General features: G+C 50.2%; 1 protein-coding gene across 1 annotated transcript in view; it reads left to right on the top strand.

Moving 5' to 3' along the window:
* slc23a2 (solute carrier family 23 member 2) overlaps nucleotides 1-7,444 on the top strand; it is a 60,913-nt gene extending 53,469 nt beyond the window's left edge. Inside the window, exons 12-15 of the mRNA XM_080217163.1 lie at nucleotides 1,390-1,519; nucleotides 2,461-2,598; nucleotides 5,642-5,737; nucleotides 7,116-7,444. Of these exons, the coding sequence (XP_080073289.1) occupies nucleotides 1,390-1,519; nucleotides 2,461-2,598; nucleotides 5,642-5,737; nucleotides 7,116-7,345 (594 nt within the window). The 3' untranslated portion in view covers nucleotides 7,346-7,444. The remainder of the gene's footprint in view (nucleotides 1-1,389; nucleotides 1,520-2,460; nucleotides 2,599-5,641; nucleotides 5,738-7,115) is intronic.
* Nucleotides 7,445-18,302: the final 10,858 nt, after the last annotated feature.

Below are 18,302 nucleotides of genomic sequence, written 5' to 3'. Positions count from 1 at the left end.
TCAAAGTCCAACAGCTTTATTTGGAATTGTGAGCTTTCAGAGCACTGAAAATAGCATTCCAAAAACTCGTGACGACAAATAAACCTGTTGGATTTTAAGCTGGCGTTGTGTGACCTCTTAGTGTGCCCACCCCAGTCCAATGCCGGCATCGCCACATCAAGGTCCTACTTTTTGATCCAGAAACTCCATCTGTGGCTTACAAACCTTGACCTCAAGGTGCCAATCTGATGCCCCGTTGGCTCATCATTGCCCAGTTAAATTCACTGGAGGGTCTCCTTCTGAACACCTAGACCTGAAGGTCAGAAAATGACCCTCCCCTCACTACACATCCCCCAACCGCCAACGAGAGAATGCTGTCCTTGAGCGTTCTGACGTCCGATAGCACAATCTCGACCCAAACTGCAAGAAGATTGAAACCGTTTGATTTTTATTCCAATAATGGGTGGCAGGTTCTGTGTAAGCCAATATTCCTGTGCCGTTTGTAACACAGAGTCACACCTCTGGCGATAGACGGGCTTCCCTGCTGGGTATTCATAGGGAGTTTCTGCTGCCGGGGTAATGTCACTGGGCCAGTAATCCAGAGGGTCCAAGCTAACTCCCTGGGTTCACAGCTTCAAATCCCACCACGGCAGCTGGTAGGATTGAAATTCAATCTGGAATGTAAAGCTTGTCTCAGTCACAGTGACCGGTTTTAAAGAAATTGATTGGGAGGGAATGTGCCATCCTGACCCAGTCTGGCTGATGTGTGACTCCATTCTTAACCAAGCAAGAAGTCATGTCCGGTAATCAAACCATTGCTTCTATCTCTCTCCGGTTGATCTTGGCCACAAGGGTTCATGGGCTGAATAGCCTCCCGCTGTGTATTCCACACGACCTCCTCTTTCACCTTGAAATATTGGAACATAGGAGCAGAAATCGGCAAATTCAGCCCTTGGAGCCTGCTGTGCCATTCAATCAGATCGTGGCTGATCTCAAATCCACCTCCCCACCCTGTTCCCCAGATCCCTTTCACCCAATTTTTATTGGAAATATACTTATCTCCCTCTTGAAACCATTCAGCGATTGAGACTCCATCGTGCTATGGGGTAGCAAGTTCCACAAGTTCACCACCCTCCTCATCTCAGTGTTAAACCTACCGTCCCTCAACCTGTACCTGGGACCTCTGGGTCGAGATTGCCCCACGAGGGGAAACATTTGGTCTACGTTTCCTTCATCAATCCCTTTTCAAATTTGATACACCTCGATCAGATCCTCTCTCATCCCTCTAAACTCCAGCGACTACAAACCCAAACTGTTTAAATCTCTCCTCATACCACAACCCTTTCATTCCCGGGACCATCCCATCGTGAGGGAACGTTCTTGGCTCATGCTTTTGTTGTTTATCTCCAGGTCGGGAGCAGAAGGGTGATCCAGTATGGAGCAGCGATGATGCTTCTGTTGGGAATGATTGGGAAATTTAGTGCCCTGTTTGCGTCTCTCCCAGACCCAGTCCTCGGGGCCCTCTTCTGTACTTTGTTTGGTAGGTGCCTGGGCCTTCTCCTGATGTCGGGTCAGCAGGGCTTTGGGCACTCATCATGCACTGAGACATGGTGTGAGTGGACGGAGATGGAGGGGATGGGTGTGACAGAGTCACTCGGGGACTGGCACAGGGTGGGAGAGACAGTGAGTGAGGCGGTTCCCACACCGAGATTCGGAGCAGTACAGAATGTGATGCTCCCACCTCGGAGAGTGCTCAGTGCGGGGTGACGTATGACTGGGACAACAGGAGACAGGTTCTGCCTGCCAGCCAGCACAGCAGAACACAGAAATTGGTGAAGATTGAGGGCACGGATTTAACAATCTCCACTTTGGGACGAGAGAAACAGGAGCTGACCTCCATTTAGCAGAGTGATTTACATCGAGAAGCAGAGAAACTGGGTCGCCAGCAAAAACGAGGGAACTTGGGATCAGGTTATATCTATATTGAGGTAGAAAAAGTGTTGGCAGCCTGAAATAGGGACAGCAGGAATTAAATCATCACTGACCAACAGGTATCCTTTCAATCAGTGATTCCCTGTAACTAAGATCATAAAACATTACTGATTCCTGCACTGTGGGAGGATCGGTGCTGAGGGAGCGCCGCACTGTGGGAGGGTCGGTGCTGAGGGAGCGCCGCACTGTGGGAGGGTCAGTGCTGAGGGAGCGCCGCACTGTGGGAGGGTCGGTGCTGAGGGAGCGCCGCACTGTGGGAGGGTCGGTGCTGAGGGAGCGCCGCACTGTGGGAGGGTCGGTGCTGAGGGAGCGCCGCACTGTGGGAGGGTCAGTGCTGAGGGAGCGCCGCACTGTGGGAGGGTCAGTGCTGAGGGAGCGCCGCACTGTGGGAGGGTCGGTGCTGAGGTAGCGTCGCACTGTGGGAGGGTCGGTGCTGAGGGAGGGTCCATTGTGTAAACTGGTTTTGATGATGGCCTGTTCTTTGTGTAGGTATGATTACAGCTGTAGGACTGTCCAACCTGCAGTTTGTTGACCTCAATTCATCGCGGAACCTCTTCGTCCTCGGGTTTTCTATCTTCTTTGGGCTAATGTTGCCGAGTTATCTGAAGCAGAATCCTCTTGTGACGGGTAAGTCTGTGGAGCCTGTCATGACCCTGTGTTGATTGAGCTAACACTGTCCAGGGGACTCAACAGGCCAGTGTCAGTCAGTGTCATGGAAGAGTTCCCAGATTTAGACCCCCTGCTTAAATAGACTTCTCTGTCCTAGGAGCTGGCAGAGGTTTGTTGGTTCAAATGGCCTGATCCTTGGCTTTGTGACTCTGTCAGCTGTGAAGGAATCCTTTCCCTTCCTAAGTCACACTGGTTTTGATTCTCAGTGCTAAGTACTGAGGTGGCACAGTAGTTAGCACTGCTGCCTCACAGTGTCAGGGACCCGGGTTGGATTCCCAGCTTGGGTCATTGTCTGTGTGGAGTTTGCATGTTCTCCCCATCTCTGCATGGGTTTCCTCCAGGTGCTCTGGTTTCTATCACACTCCAAAGGGTTCGGTGGATTGGCAATGCTAAATTCTCCCTCAGTGTACCCGAACAGGCACCAGAGTGTGGTGACAAGGGGATTTTCACAGTTACTTAATTGCAATGTTAATGCAAGCCTACTTGTGACTAATAAATAAAATTGAAACTTCAAATTTTCAACTAGTTCACAGCACGGGGACTGAGGAAGAAGTGTTCATACAAGTGGGCGCATTCAGCCTCAAATCAGGGACAGAATGAGGGAGGGGGCATGGAGGGGAGGAGGTGGGAGTGGGGGGCAAAGAATGGTGTTGGGGGAAGGGGCAAGGTGGGGAGGGGGTGTGTGGGGGGAGGGCAGGGTGAGGGGGTGTCGAGGGGGAGGAAGGCGTGGAGGGGGGAATAGTGGGGGTGTTGGATGGGGAAGAGGGGATGGGAGGGTGGGTGGGAGCAGTGTTGCGGGGGTGCGTGGGGCGGACAGGCTGGGTTAAAAGAGAGACACCCGAGCAAGAAAATAATGAATTGCAGTTGAAGCTTTTGAAAATCTCCCACAAAAATTAAAACCTGATGGAGTGAGACTCCAGACTTGGAAAAGATTACTTGCCGGGATAAAGATGTTGTTTGGCAGTAATGAATATGAACACATTGTTCAGAGGGTTGTGAAGTTGGAATAATGGAATTTATTGTCTGGCTGCCTTGAGTTAACATCTGCTGTGCCGATGTAGAAACTTCATGCCATTCAATCGATTCCACTATCCTGACAGACAGACAGTGAGTGGCACCCCTCAGACAGTGGGTTCTACATGTTATATGCTGTTTTCATATCCTGTGACATTGCTGTGCCATCAGTAACAATCAGACCTCCTTGGGTTGCCCTCACTGTAACTGTAAATTGTTAAATCTTGAAAGCTGCTGTAAATCTGTAATGAAGACTTGTTACTGTGCTTACCCCAGTCCCACCCCGGCATCTCCACATGGTAATTCTACTCACACAGGGCCGAGAGTTGGTGAATCCTTACGAATTGTTCCCAGTGTACTCTCTCATTCTTTGACTCCCATTCCATGCTCTTCAAACCGTACCTCTTTAATAACGTTCTATTTCACACTCTGCACTCTCTTTTTTTCCTGTTTGATCTGATTTATTATTGTCACATGTATTAATTAACTGTGTGTAATTCTGGTCACCCTATTATAGAAAGGATATTATTAAACTGGAAAGAGTGCAGAAAGGATTTACTGGGATGCAACCGGAACCTGAGGGATTGAGTTCTAAGGAGAGGCTGGATAGACTGAGACATGTTTCTCTGGGATGTAGGAAGCTGAGGGGTGACCTTATAGAGGTCTATAAAATAATGAGGGGCACAGATCAACTAGATAGTCAAAATCTTTTCCCAAAGGTAGAGGAGCCTAAAACTAGAGGGCATCAGTTTAAGACGAGGGGAGAGATAGTCAAGTGTCCAGAGGGGCAATTTTTTTCATACAAAGGGTGATGAGTGTCTGGAACAAGCTGCCAGAGGTAGCAGTGGAGGTGTGTAGAATTTTATTTTTTTAAAAAGCATTCAGACAGTTACATGGGTCTGATGGGTATCGAGGGATATGGGCCAAGTGTGGGCAATGAGGATGAGCTTTGGGCTTTTAAAAACAAGTGTGGCATGGACAAGTTGGGCCGGAGGGCCTGTTTCCATGCTGTAAACCTCAAGGACTCTATTAGAATACAGCGAAAAGTATTGTTTCCTGCATGCGACACAGACAAAACATACTGTTCATAGAGAAGGAAAGGAGAGGGTGCAGAGTGTAGTGTTAGAGTCATAGCGAGGGTGTCGAGAAAGATCAACTTAATGCAAGGTAGATCCACTCAGAAGTCAGACAGCAGCAGGGAAGAAGCTGTTCTTGAGTCGGTTGGTGCATGACCTCAGACTTGCGTATCCTTTTCCCGACGGAAGGTGGTGGAAGGCAGATAGATTTTTGATCAATAAGGGAATGGACAGTTGTGGGGAGCAGGTGGGTAAGTGGAACTGAATACTATCAGATCAGCCACGATCTTATTGAACGGCGGGGCAGGCTCGAGGGGCGAGATGGCCTACTCCTGCTCCTAACTCTTATGTTCTAAGAGAGAGTGTCCGGGGTGTGTGAAATCCTTAATTATGCTGGCTGCTTTCCCGAGGCAACGGGAAGTGTAGCACGAGTCAGTGGGTGGGAGGCTGGTTTTAAGTGATGGACTGGGCTTCATTCACAACCCTTGATAGTTCCTCACTGTGTCCAAACCAAGCTGTGATATAACCGGAAAGAATGCTTTCTATGGTGCATCGGAAAAAGTTGGTGAGAGTCGGAGCTGACATGCCAAATTTCCTTAGTCTTCTGAGAAAGTAGAGGCGTTGGTGGCCTTTGGAAACTATAGTGTCAGCATGGGGGTGGAATTAGGACAGGTGATTGGTGATCTAGACATCAAAATACCTTTCTGCTATGTACTCTATGATTGGTATGCTTTGTCGATATAGCTACCAGAAACAATGCTTTTCACTGCACCCCGATACATGTGACAATGATAAATCAGTTTAACAAGAGAGAGTTTAGAGGAATAAATGAGGGTGAGCGGTGGTTGAAGCTCCTCCTGCTGATGTGCCTGCCTCCCCGACTCACTCTGTCCTTGTGTTTCCTCTGACAGGTATCGCTGAAATCGACCAGGTCCTCAACGTGCTGCTGACAACCGCCATGTTCGTCGGGGGCTGTGTGGCTTTCCTATTGGACAACACCATCCCAGGTGGGTCTGCGTGCCCGAGTGGTGCCGGGGCGACTGCGCTGGTGCCTCGCCCTGTGCCGCTGAGATGTGATATTGGCATCTTAACTGGCTGAAGCCCTGTTAGAGTGTGGGGAGCTCTGCACTGTGACCTGACAGTGATAGTAACATGGTGAAGGTCTTCCAAGGTTACCAGCCCCCTTCTCCCTGGTGTCACATCTGATATTTATCCCTCAGTCAGCATTGCTGAAACAGCTGGTCTCCTCCGAGCACCATACAGATGTTATGGTGCAGAGAGAGAGGCCATTCAGCCCATCTTTGCTGGCCAAAAACACAGGATAAAGAAACTAGCCGCTCATTTTAATTCCCCTTTCCACCAACTGGCCTTGCCAGTTCTAACTCTTGAGATACAGATCCGGGGACCTTTTATTAAACCAGCTCAGTGTCTCAGTCTCAACTGTTTGCTCATACGTGTGACAATAATAAATCAAAAACCACCAACTCTGGCTTCCAGAGCCCACCACCCTCTGGAAATTTGTCCTCGTGTTTGGGTGGCATGGACAAGGTAGTCCGAAGGGCCTGTTTTCATGCTGCAAACCTCACTGACTCCCCCCCCCACAACTTCAATCTCTGCCCCCACCCTCCCCAGTATTTGACCCCTCAGCAAAGGGGCAAGGGGTCTTTCCTTTCTCGGCTGCCTAGACCCCCTTCGAACTTGACACACTCGTGATCTTGTTGCTGTTTGATTGAGTAGATTGGGCCTGTAGTCGCTGGAGTTTAGAAGGCTGAGGGGGGAGCTTAGAGAGACTTACAAGATAATGAAGGGGCTCGATAGGGTAGAGGTAGAGAGATACTTTCTGCTTAGAAAGGAAACCAGAACTAGAGGACACAGCCTCAAAATGGTGGAGGGGGGTGCGGCAGTTTAGAACAGAGTTGAGGTGGAACTACTTCTCTCAAAGAGTCTCTGGAATTCTCTGCCCATTGAAGTGGTGGAGGCTACCTCGCTGAACATGTTTAACTCACAGGTAGATAGATTTCTGATAGACAAGGGAATTAAGGGTTTTGGGGAGCAGGTGGGCAAATGGAACTGACCCACTTCAGATCGGCCATGATCTCATTGAATGGCGGGGGCAGGCTCGAAGGGCCAGATGGCCTACTCCTGCTCTGACGATGTTCTTATGTTTCTGGGATCTTGCTGTGCATAAGATAGGCCCCCCCCCACCCCCACATTGTAACAGTGACCACACAACATGGTTTGCGAGGAACTCAGAGATGACCTGAGGTGTGGAGAAGCTGTTCTTTCTTTCTAAAAACACAATAAATAAATGTTTTAACGGTGGGTCGGGGTCGGGGTGAGAGTGCACGGCGACCTTTCACCTCTCGACCTTTCCTCTCCCGACAGGAACCATTGAAGAGCGGGGTCTTCGCAAGTGGAAGGCGGGAGTGAGTGGGGCCAAATCGCTGGACAGCAAAGAGACTTACAACTTGCCCTTTGGCATGAGATACTTGAAGAAGTACAAACTGTTCAGTTACCTCCCCATCAGCCCAACGTTTACAGGGTACGCTTGGGGCAGGTGTCAGGAACAGGGCAACGTCCGCAGGCGAGACGAAGATACTGAAGCCTCCGTATAGCATGTAACCAGCCGTCCTGTCCTACTCTCTAGTTTTTAGGATTTCATTCCACTGTTCTGTTTGTGCCCTCAGCAATGCGGGTGCTGGGGGGGGTGGGGGTGGGGGTGGTGCAGGTACGCTTCTGTGTCCCCGCTACAAAGCGAGCTAACAAGAAGAAGAAGCAAGCTCTTCTGATGTCCGGGCTGGGACAGGAGCCTAGCCTGAACCTTTTTTGGGCCGATTTCTGGAAGGCTTTGTTGGAGACCGTGTCACCCTGAGCTGCAGTGAGGTGGTGGAACCTCGTCACTCACAGCCACCGATTGTTGCCAAAAGAAAAGAGCGCTCGGTGTCCGCAATCACCACCCCTCACCCCTCACCCCTGGCCCTGCTCCCTCTCCCTCGCACACACTTCCCTCTCTCGCACTCCCAACCCAGTCAGAACGTGGCACTAACTCAACGTACAGGGGTCGGTGGGTGGGTGGAATAGTGGATCCAGAATGGACATGTCATCTTGCTCTGTGTGTGTGTGTGTGTGTGTGTGTGTGTGTGTGTGTGTGTGTGTGTGTGTGTGTGTGTGTGTGTGTGTGTGTGTGTGTGAGAGCGGCTGGCGGGGAATGCCGTGAGTGAGCTGGGACCATTCAGCCCATCGAGCCTGTCTGCCGGGTGGTTCAGCTTCCCTCGAGCCCCACTCCATCTCCGCTGAGTTCTCCAGCCACCAGAATTCATTCCAAACATTTGAAAGCCTCGGAAGGAAGATGGATTCTGCCTTCCTTGGTTTTGCACTCAGTCCAGTGTTTGTTTGGTGTGAATTTGCCCCTTTTTGTAAAGCAGTGTTAGTGTTTGATGCCTGCCTCTGTGAGGTAGGTCCTGGTTAAATCTTTGCTGTGGGTTGGTGTCCCTTTTCCTGGCTCTTGCTGTTGTGAGGAATCTCACCCACTGTTTCACTTCCTCTGCTGTTTCTGCCTCCTCTCCCCCTGGTCTATCACTCGCCATCCTCCTTGTCACCCTCTTATGTGTGACCCTCCCACCCTAATCCCTGAGGAAAAGCTGTCCCCCCCGCCCCCAGCACTCCTGGATTCCATTCGGCAGATCCTGGTGAGCTAAGAGGATTAACAGGGAGGTGCTGGTGCTCACACTGACACCATGGCCCTGTTGCCAAACCTGACATTATCCGACTCCGAAACATCAACCCCCTTAAACCAACCCATGAACACTCAGTGGGGTAGGGACAGACCCTGAGACTGGGTGCTTGGTCAAACCTCTCTGCAAAGTCTGTCTTCTTGATTAAATCTCCCTGAGTTACAGGTCATGTTCCAAAGAGCAGTGATCCCTCTCCTTTCGTCCAGTCACAGGGGTGTAGTTACAGGTTAATCTGTAGAAGGATATTTGTGAATGAACAGGCAGGATGAGTAATTGGTGTACAATAATATCTGCCCATCTGGAGAAATGGGCATCTTTCCATCCTTGCCTCATTTGGCACACCAATCCAGTTCTGGATATTAGGCCTGCTGTTTCCTGGGGGCACAGTGGCTGGCACTGCTGCCTCACAGCGCCGGGGACACGGGTTCAGTTCCAGTCTTGGGTCTGTGTGGAGCCTGCACGTTCTCCCCGTGTCTGTGTGGGTTTCCTCCCACACTCCAAAGACGTGTGGGTTAGGTTGATTAGCCAAGCTAAATTGACCCTAGTGTCAGGGGGATTTGCAGGGTAAATACGTGGGGTTACGAGGATAGGACCTGGGTGGAACTATGGAAGGTGCAGACTCGATGGGCCAAATGGCCTCCATCTGCACTGCAGCCTCCCCCACCAAAGGTAGAGGAGATTCCAGTCACCCAACAGAAATCCTGAAGCCCACACCCTAAGGTCCATTTACCCCCCTTATCCTCCTCCCCCCAAACCCCCTCTCCCTGCCAGACACCCCACCAATCATCTGTGTCTCAGGCTGGAGAGTGAAGGTCAGTCAGATCTGCGTGTGACCCAGGCTCGGTCTGGCCCTGTGTGGTACCTGCTGTGTGCCAGAGCCAGGCCTGGCATTGATCACTTGGTGGGGGGTGGCGGGGAGACTAGCACTTTGGCAGCAGGGGGCTGGCACTCTGAAGGTTGTCCAGGGAGAGTTGAAGCCAGTAGAGGCTGACATCAATCACATCTCCAAATATCACCAACATTGCAGATTGGAGAGGAAAGGAAAAGCATTAATCATGAGCTTCTCAGGAATGTATTCCGATATTCCCCACAAACTTTGTCCTGAATGTGATTCCATCTGAGTTGGGAAATACCAGTGCGATCGCAGGAAGCCAGCTCCCCGAGTTACAAGGTCTCACCTTCTGGAGATGTGAGGATGAAATGCCGCTGTCCCACTCATAATGACTGGGAAGGACTTCCATTCTTTGAAACCAGCATTTGTTCCCCATCCCTCATGGCCCCTTGAGACGGTGACAGTGAGCTGCCTCATTGAACCTGCTGCAGGTCCACCCACTGCGCTGTCAGGGTGGGGATTCCAGGATTTTGATTGAGTGATGGTGAAGGAATTGCAATTCTAATGCAGGTCGGGATGGGTGTGTGTGGTTTGGAGGGAGGTTTTCCCAGGTATCTGCTGCCCTTGTCCTTCTGCAGAGGTTGCAGGTTTGGAAGGTGCTGTCTAAGGAGCCTGGGTGAATGGTATCTTGTAGGTGGTACACACTTGGTCAGTGTTAGAGGGAGTGGATGTGGTGTCAATCGAGTGGGGCTGCTTTGTCCTGGGTGGTGGTGAGCTTCTTGAGTGTTGTTGGAGCTGCACCCATCCAGGCAAGAAGAGAGGATTCCATCACACTCCTGACTTGTGTCTTGTAGGTGGTGGACAGGCTTTGGGAGTTACTCACCGCAGGATTCCCAGCCTCTGACCTGCTCATGCAGCCACTGTGTTTATATGGCTGGTCCAGTTCAGTTTCTGGTCAATGGGAACTCCAAGGATGCTGATGGTGGGGGATTCAGCGATGGTTAGGGGAAGTCACTCTTATCTCTTGAGCTGAGTTGTCTTGTCCATGCTTGGACCAAGACAGTGATGAGGTCAGGAGCTGAGTGTCACTGCTGGAACCCCCTCCGAGTGTCTTGTTGCTGAGTAAGCACAGCTTGATTCCACAGTTGATGACACTTTACTGGTGATTAAGAGTAGACTATTCGTCATCTTGGACCAAACACGAAACTTGTGTTTGGAGAGAGACAAATGGTTATATTGTTTGAAGCCTATCAGTGTACATTCAAGTACTGGAACAAGATGAGTGAGTGAGCTCTCCTGGGGACTCCCTCGGCTGCTCGGAGGATTGAACGACTGGGTGGAGATGTTTGACCTGTTCCTTGGAAACACCCCTGTCCCGTGTCACCTGGTGGTCAGGCCTGAGTGTGACGACATTGCCTTGTGTGGGAGTGATCACCACATAGTGCTTGCAGAGACTCTGAGGGTGAGGGGACACTGGAGGGAAGGTCACAGATCAGCAGTGAGGGGTGAGAAAGCATGGACGGGCTGAATGGCTGCCTGTTGTTTCTGAGAGTCCCGTGTCGGCCAGACCGGGAAAGGATGGCAGATTTCCTTCCCTGAAGGACATTGGTGAACTTGATGGGTTTTCCCTTTTTATCCCTTCTGCAGCCACGGTCAGTGGGGCCCACCTGAGCCCTGTCTGTGTTTTTGGGATGTATTAAACTTTGCAGACTAATCTCCATTCGGGGGGGGGAAGAATAGGAAATGTGACGGATAAGGGTGGGGGTCTACCCAAACCACTCTCCTCTCCCCAATTTCCCACCAAAGGCTGCCCATTCTCAGACAGTCCATGTTCTTTGGTGTGTACCATCCCTTGAGATGTTCAGGTTTGGATGCTCGAGATTTCTACAAGTCTTTGACTTGGAGTTGTGATGCGGGCAATGGGATCCTTTTGACCCTTGCCTTTGCCTGCGTATCATCAGCCCCTCTCACACCCTCCAAGATTACCTGAGTGACTGCTTGAGGCACACCTTCCTCCTGATGCCCTACGCCTTCCTCGATTGTAACCATTCTCAGAAAACACCCACAGAGCACTGGGGTGTCTCACCAGAAGCTCTTGGTAGCACTGTGCAGCAAACCGGTGTTATACTGTGGCCCTCAGAGTCGAGTTAACTTTCGCCAGCTCAAACCTGGATCAGCATAACAATGGAGACTTGTTTGTCCTCTCCAACTCAGGAGAACTTCCTCTCGGGAGAACGCGTGGGTTTGTTGAGATGTCAATCTATTTCCCAAAGATAAGTGAGCACTGGGGGTGTCGCACTGATGCGGCAGCCCAGATAAGGAAAAATAAAGTTGTGTTTGACTCAAAACCCTCTTATCATGAGATGGTGTGAAAGGATACAACAAACCAAGCTGATGCAGGATGGCGTGGCTTCTCATTTTTCAGCGGTTAAGTTGATGGTTTTGGTGAACAGGATCAGCAGAAAGTGTTGACGGGCTGTGCTCGGTTTCATCTCCGTCCCACTAAGCAGCCGAGGTGGTTGGAGTCCACCTTGTCCCACGGTTGAGAAAGCATCTCCCGCTTGGGAAGTGGGTGGGGAGAGAAGGGGAATAGGGTGAAGAACCTCGTCTTGCTGATAGGTATGAGGATGTGAAATGTGTGCCACAACTCCAGGCTTCTTGTGCAAGCCCAGTTGTAATCAGTTGACACTGGGTGGCCATGTGGTCTGAATGCTAAGCTCTGGCATTCTCAGAAGCCTCTCCATCTCCTCCACTGTCCCCTCCATAAACCCCAGCTCTTTGACCAAGTTTGGTCACCTATCCTGATGTCTCCTTGTGCATCCTCTGAACAGTGCTGTTGTGGAGAAGCCAGGGATGTCTCAGTAAGTTGAGGTATGAGATTATTTCTAGCTCTGAGTCAGTCAATCAGCAGAATAATCAAGTCTTTGCAGTGTCAACAGGGACAGATGGTGTTGGGTAAATGTGGATGTGTTATCTTGTGTACTTGTTTGATAAAACGCACCTTTTGCCATTTGAAGATGGATGTGGAGGGCTGCAGCTTCACTGTCTGAACAAGAACTGGAGCACGAGGACAGCATGGCACAGGGTAGTTCACCAATGTGATGTACTGTAATGTGCCCCCTGTGGGTGCCACAGATCCTGACGATGCTGGTGAAGAAGGAAGATCCAGCACAGCCCTGGGCCACTGCCCCTTCTGTTCGAGGGGAATATGGTCACCAACTCGGTGGAGTTTGGTCTTTCAGTGCCCCTTCCTGTGCCCGCCTTCACCCCTTGGTCACTCACTGTCGATGCTCATGTGCAGGGAAGAGTTGGCAAGGTCAAGCCCTTCTTGCCGGTGTGGATCCAAGACCGCTGATTGCCAATCTCAATCCTGACATTGGCACTGGCACCAAAAGCACGTGTGAAATAAATGAAAGCAAAATGCTACGGATGCTGGAATCTGAAACAGAAAATGCTGGAAAATCTCAGCAGGCGTGGGGAGTGAATAGAGCCAGTGTTTCGAGTCTGAATGACCCTTCATCAGACAAGTTATCTGATGGGTCAGTGTTGGGAGGGGAGGTGGAGACACGGAACTTGCAGTAAGCACCCTGATCATGCGCACACCCTTCTCTTTCGATTAACAGGGATGGCAAGATTTCAAACAAAGAGTACCTCTCTTAAAGGGGCCTCTATCGTGGAGAATGGACCCTTCACTGCCTCACTGTCCCATGGCTCCAACACTTGGCAGCTTATGTCTCTCCTCATTCCTCCAAGCTCTCTCTGACTGGATCACCAGATTTCTTTCTCCCTCCTCCCTCTGTCTGTGTTTGTCTCTCTCAGGTCTGTGGTCCTCCAAGCTCTCTTTGACTGGATCACTAGCGTGCTGTCCTCCCTCTTCCTCTGTTTGTCTCTCTCAGGTCTTTGGTTCCTCCAAGCTCTCTTTGACTGGATCACCGTCTTTGTCCCTCCTCCCTCTGTCTGTATTTGTGTCTGTCAGATCTATGGTCCTCCAAGCTCTCTCCGACTGAATCACTGGCGCACTCTCCTCCCTGTGTCTTTGATTGTCTGTTGCATTGAGTCAGGTTGATACGCCATGTCAAGTGGGCAGATTGAGGCATGGAGTGATGGGGACACATCTACCCCTCTTTCGATATGCGCTGGGAAAGAGCCAGAAGTTCTGGCTGAGCAAGAGTTGGGGGGTTTCCTGGGACCGAGGGGGCAGGGGAAAGGGACATTCCTGAGGATGGATAGTACCAAAGATGAACCAACTTGGGAAGGAGCTGGCATCTGTTGCTGGCTGGGCAATGTGTGACCGGTATGGAGGAAGTGGTCTCTTTGGCTGGGGTAAAGTCAGCCTCCCCTGTTCACCCTTCTAATCCTCTGGAGCAAGCACATACACTCCTATGTGCTGCCACTGTAGTCAAATAGCTCTGCATGTTGGGCATCCAGAGGGGTGGATTCAGTTAGCAGCTGAGAGTTTGTATTGAGCAGGGAGTGAAATGAATTGTTGCTGAACAGGTTGGTCCTGAAAATACGCAGATACAACATGTAATTAAGAAGCCTAATGGAATGTTATCTTTTATGATAGAGAAATTGAGCAGACAAGTTTCAACTTCTGTTCCACAGCGTGGTTGTGAAATGACGTCCCCTGTACCGTGTGTCGTTTTGGTCTCCTCTCTGAAGGGAGGGAGTTAATGTGTTGGAGGTGGTTGCGAGGAGTTCACTGGAATGTCATTTCAGGAAGGTTTGTTCCTACTGGAATTTAGGAAAGTGGGAGTGACTTATCCTGAAAGATGTTGACAAGGAGGAGAGGATGTTTCCTCTGGTGGGTGAACCAGAACCGGGGGGGGGGGGGGGGTACTGTGTTAAAATTCGTGTCACCCTTATCGGACAGAGATGAGGAGAAGTTCTTTCTTTGGAGGGGTGTGGGCCTTTGGAACTCGGGAAGGGGCACGGGCTGTCGGACAAGGCAATCGAATCAGGGGGTAAGCTGGAATGTGGGGTGAGAAACACACACGTCAGATCAGGGGGGAGAGGTTTAAGGTGAGAGGGGAGAGATACAAGAGGGTCCAGAGGGGCAATTTTTTAGCAGAGGATGCTGTGTGTCTGGAACGAGCTGCCAGAGGGTAGTAATGGAGGCGGGTACAATTTTGTCAGTTTAAAAAGCATTTAGATAGTTACATGGATAAGATGGGGGACAGAGGAACATAGGCCAAACACGGGCAATTGGGATTGGCTAAGTGGTGAGGGATAGGGGCTAAACATAGGCAATTGGGATTGGCTAAGTGGTTAACCAAGAGGGCAGCATGGACAAGTTGGGCCAAAGGGCCTGTTTCCATTGCTGTAAACCTCTGACTCGAATGACCCTGTGATCTGACTGGATGGTGGAGAAGGCTCGAGGGCGAAGAGTGGCCTACCTCGGCCGTACGGTTTGTTGCTTCGATGAATTGTGAACATCGCAGCTTCCAGTGAGTGATGGCAGCTGCTGCTCTGACCTTGTTGACAGGACGAGGGGGGTCGGAGGCGGGGAGGAACGAGATGATATCTGGTCCAGGTTCGCAAACTGGCGCTTGTTTCAGAATCCAAACTGTTGCTTCTCACAGTCGGTCCAGTCCTTTGAACCTCGGTGTGTAAATAATATATAATATAATCTGTCCCCCCCCTGCTGCTTGCGAATGGGAATATGGTCAGTGCTGCTGGCAGGGGCGGGGGTTGGTGATATTTCACAATCTCGGCCCAATTCAGTTCACGTTGTCTTCGCACAAACCGAAATAGTGGGGCATGACTGGAAGCAGAGACTGCAGCTGTACCCCTTGGTAAACCTTGGCAGGAGTTGGCACTGAGCAAATGCCACGCGGTCACTGTAACGCAGGGCGACATCACCATGAGTCGTTTGCCCAGGAACCAACTCTGTGCCAGTGTTTTGTCGGAATTTTTTTTAAAAAGTATATATAGATATATATATATCTCTCAAAACAGCTGGTGAAATTGTCATCCAATTGCCTGAAACTGGCACCTTTTTCCCAGTGACTGTGGGGGGGGGGGGGGGGACAGGGGGTTGCCTGGTGCAGGGATGAGATTGAGGTGGTTTCTGATCATTGCAGCCCTGTGCCTATCTGGGCTGATGTATCCAATAGCACACACACACACTGGAACTCTGAAGGTCTGTTGCAGCCATGCGTTGGACAAAGATGTATCAAATTCCTGATCCCAGGAATGCATCCTACCACCCCCCCCACACACACACGTTTCATTCAACACAATACCCGTCCTGATTAGCTATTTACAGCAGTATCGTCACAGTGGGTTAGCACTGCTGCCTCAGCGCGCCAGGGACCCGGGTTCGATTCCCGGCCTCGGGTCACTGTCTGTGCGGAGTCTGCACGTTCTCCCTGTGCCTGCGTGGGTTTCCTCCGGGCGCTCTGGTTTCCTCCCACACTCCAAAGATGTGCGGGTTAGGCCATGCTAAATTCTCCCTCAGTGTCGGGGGATTAGCGGGGTAAATAAGTGGGGTTACGGGGGGTGGGGGGGCGGGGAAACAGGGCCTGGATGGGATTGTTGTCGGTGCAGGCTCGATGGGCCAAATGGCCTCCTTCTGCACTGTCGGGATTTTATGAATGTTCTTTGTCAGCATCCTGACTGCACGAGTTCCACATTGACAGTTTGTTCAGGTGAACATGGCCTTGTGACTTGTTTGGGGGGGAGGTGTCACTGTGTGAATTGAAGCTGATCCACTTTGGAGGCCGGTGCACTCAGGTCGCCTGGAAGGAATAACTCCAATCTTTGCAAACTCCTCTGGGTTGAAAGTGGAGCCCTGGAAGGGACTCTGTGCAACTCGCTGGCTGCTTCCCAAAGACTGAGGAAAAGGTGGTGGGCAGGTGGTGAGTCGCCCTGGAGAGGAAGGACCCCTGCATTGACGGAGGACCAGTTATCCAAGTGGGCCTGGTCTCCGTTCCCCTCCCTCACTCCAAAGTCTGACACCTGGGTCCTGGGAAGGGCTGAGGGCATGACCTGTATCCCTTTTGGGCAGGAACTGAGAGGTGCAAGTTTCAGGGAGCCAGTTGTCAGTGTTAAGTCTCTAATAGTTGATGTGTGTTCTCAATGAAACCATGTACTGTTCACCCGGCTACAAGGGTGCTATAGAAAATGTTCTGACGCTGTCGTTGCTTGTGTTTGTTATTATGCAATCTTATCTTTCAGTTTTTTTTTGTAAGCCTATACTTCCAAGATCAGCATGTAGAACTCCAGAAAAAACTCAATTGCATTTTTCTGATGTTGCATTATGAACCAATGTGAGATTGTTTTCAGTGCCGGGGATATCTTCTATTGCATTTATCAGGGTCGTTGTAACTGTTAATCTATTCATTCCAAGTTTTTGTTCAATGATTAAATGAGAAAAAATGGTTGTGAACTTGCTGATGGAATAGTTTTGTCCTTGTTCTCATCAACCTATCACTGCACTGCTTGTGGACACCACAGGAAGAAGTCTCACAGTACCAGGTTAAAGCCCAACACGTTTATTTGATAGTAAACCCATTACCTTTCGGGGTTCGCCCCTTTGTCAGGTGAGTGGACACCACACCAGTGTCCAAGCCTGGACTGAAGTGAACATAGAACATAGAACATTACAGCGCAGAACAGGCCCTTTGGCCCACGATGTTGCGCCGACCAGTTAAAAAACAATGACCCTCTAACCTAAACCAAACCCTTTCCATCCATAAACCTATCCACGGATCTCTTAAACACCCCCAAACTAGGCGCATTTACAACTGCAGCAGGCAGGGCATTCCAATCCCTCACCACCCTCTGGGTAAAGAACCTACCCCTGACATCCGTCCTATAACTACCCCCCCCTTAATTTAAAGCTATGCCCCCTCGTGCTAGCTTACTCCATCCGAGGAAAAAGGCTATCACTATCCACCCTATCTCAACCTCTAATCATCTTATATGTTTCAATAAGCTCCCCTCGCAGCCGCCTTCTTTCTAGCGAAAACAACCTCAAATCCCTCAGTCTCTCCTCATAGGACCTCCCCTCCATACCAGGCAACATCCTGGTAAACCTCCTCTGCACCCTCTCCAAAGCCTCCACATCCTTCCTATAATGTGGGGACCAGAACTGCACACAATACTCCAAGTGCGGCCGCACCAGAGTTTTGTACAGTTGCAACATGACGCTGCGGCTCTTAAATTCAATCCCCCTACCAATAAACACCAAGACACCGTATGCCTTCCTAACAACCCTATCTACTTGATTCCCAACTTTCAGGGATCTATGTACACATACACCTAGATCCCTCTGTTCATCCACACTATTCAGAGTCCTACCGTTAGCCCTATACTCTACACATCCATTATTCCTGCCAAAGTGAATTATGTCACACTTTTCCACATTAAACTCCATCCTCCACCTCTCGGCCCAGCTCTGCAACTTGACCGAGTCTCCCTGTAGACTAAGACACCCTTCCTCACTATCTACCACACCTCCGACTTTGGTGTCATCAGCAAATTTACTAATCCACCCAACTATACCCTCATCCAGATCATTAATAAAAATTACAAACAGCAGTGGCCCCAAAACAGATCCCTGAGGCACACCACTCGAAACCGAACTCCATGTCGAATACTTACCATCAACCATTACCCTCTGTCTCCTATCTGCCAGCCAATTCCTAATCCAATTTCCTAAATCACCCTCAATCCCATACATCTGCAATTTCTGCAGAACACCTTACTAAAGTCCAAATACACCACGTCAACTGCCTTACCCCCATCCACCTCTTTGGTCACTTTCTCAAAAAACTCAATAAGGTTAGTAAGGCACGACCTACCCTCCACAAAACCATGCTGACTATCTCTAATCATTTCATTACTCTCCAAATAACTATAAATCCTATCCCTAATAATTTTTTCTAAAACCTTACCCACAACAGAAGTAAGACTCACCGGTCTATAATTCCCGGGGAAGTCTCTGTTCCCCTTCTTAAACACTGGGACAACATTCGCTAACCTCCAATCTTCTGGCACTAT

This window comes from Carcharhinus amblyrhynchos, chromosome 34, assembly GCF_965287045.1.
Source record: "Carcharhinus amblyrhynchos chromosome 34, sCarAmb.v2.hapA, whole genome shotgun sequence".
Classification (NCBI taxonomy): domain Eukaryota; kingdom Metazoa; phylum Chordata; class Chondrichthyes; order Carcharhiniformes; family Carcharhinidae; genus Carcharhinus; species Carcharhinus amblyrhynchos.
The sequence above is the reverse complement of the archived record's forward strand: the minus strand, read 5'-3'. Positions and strand labels throughout refer to the sequence as shown.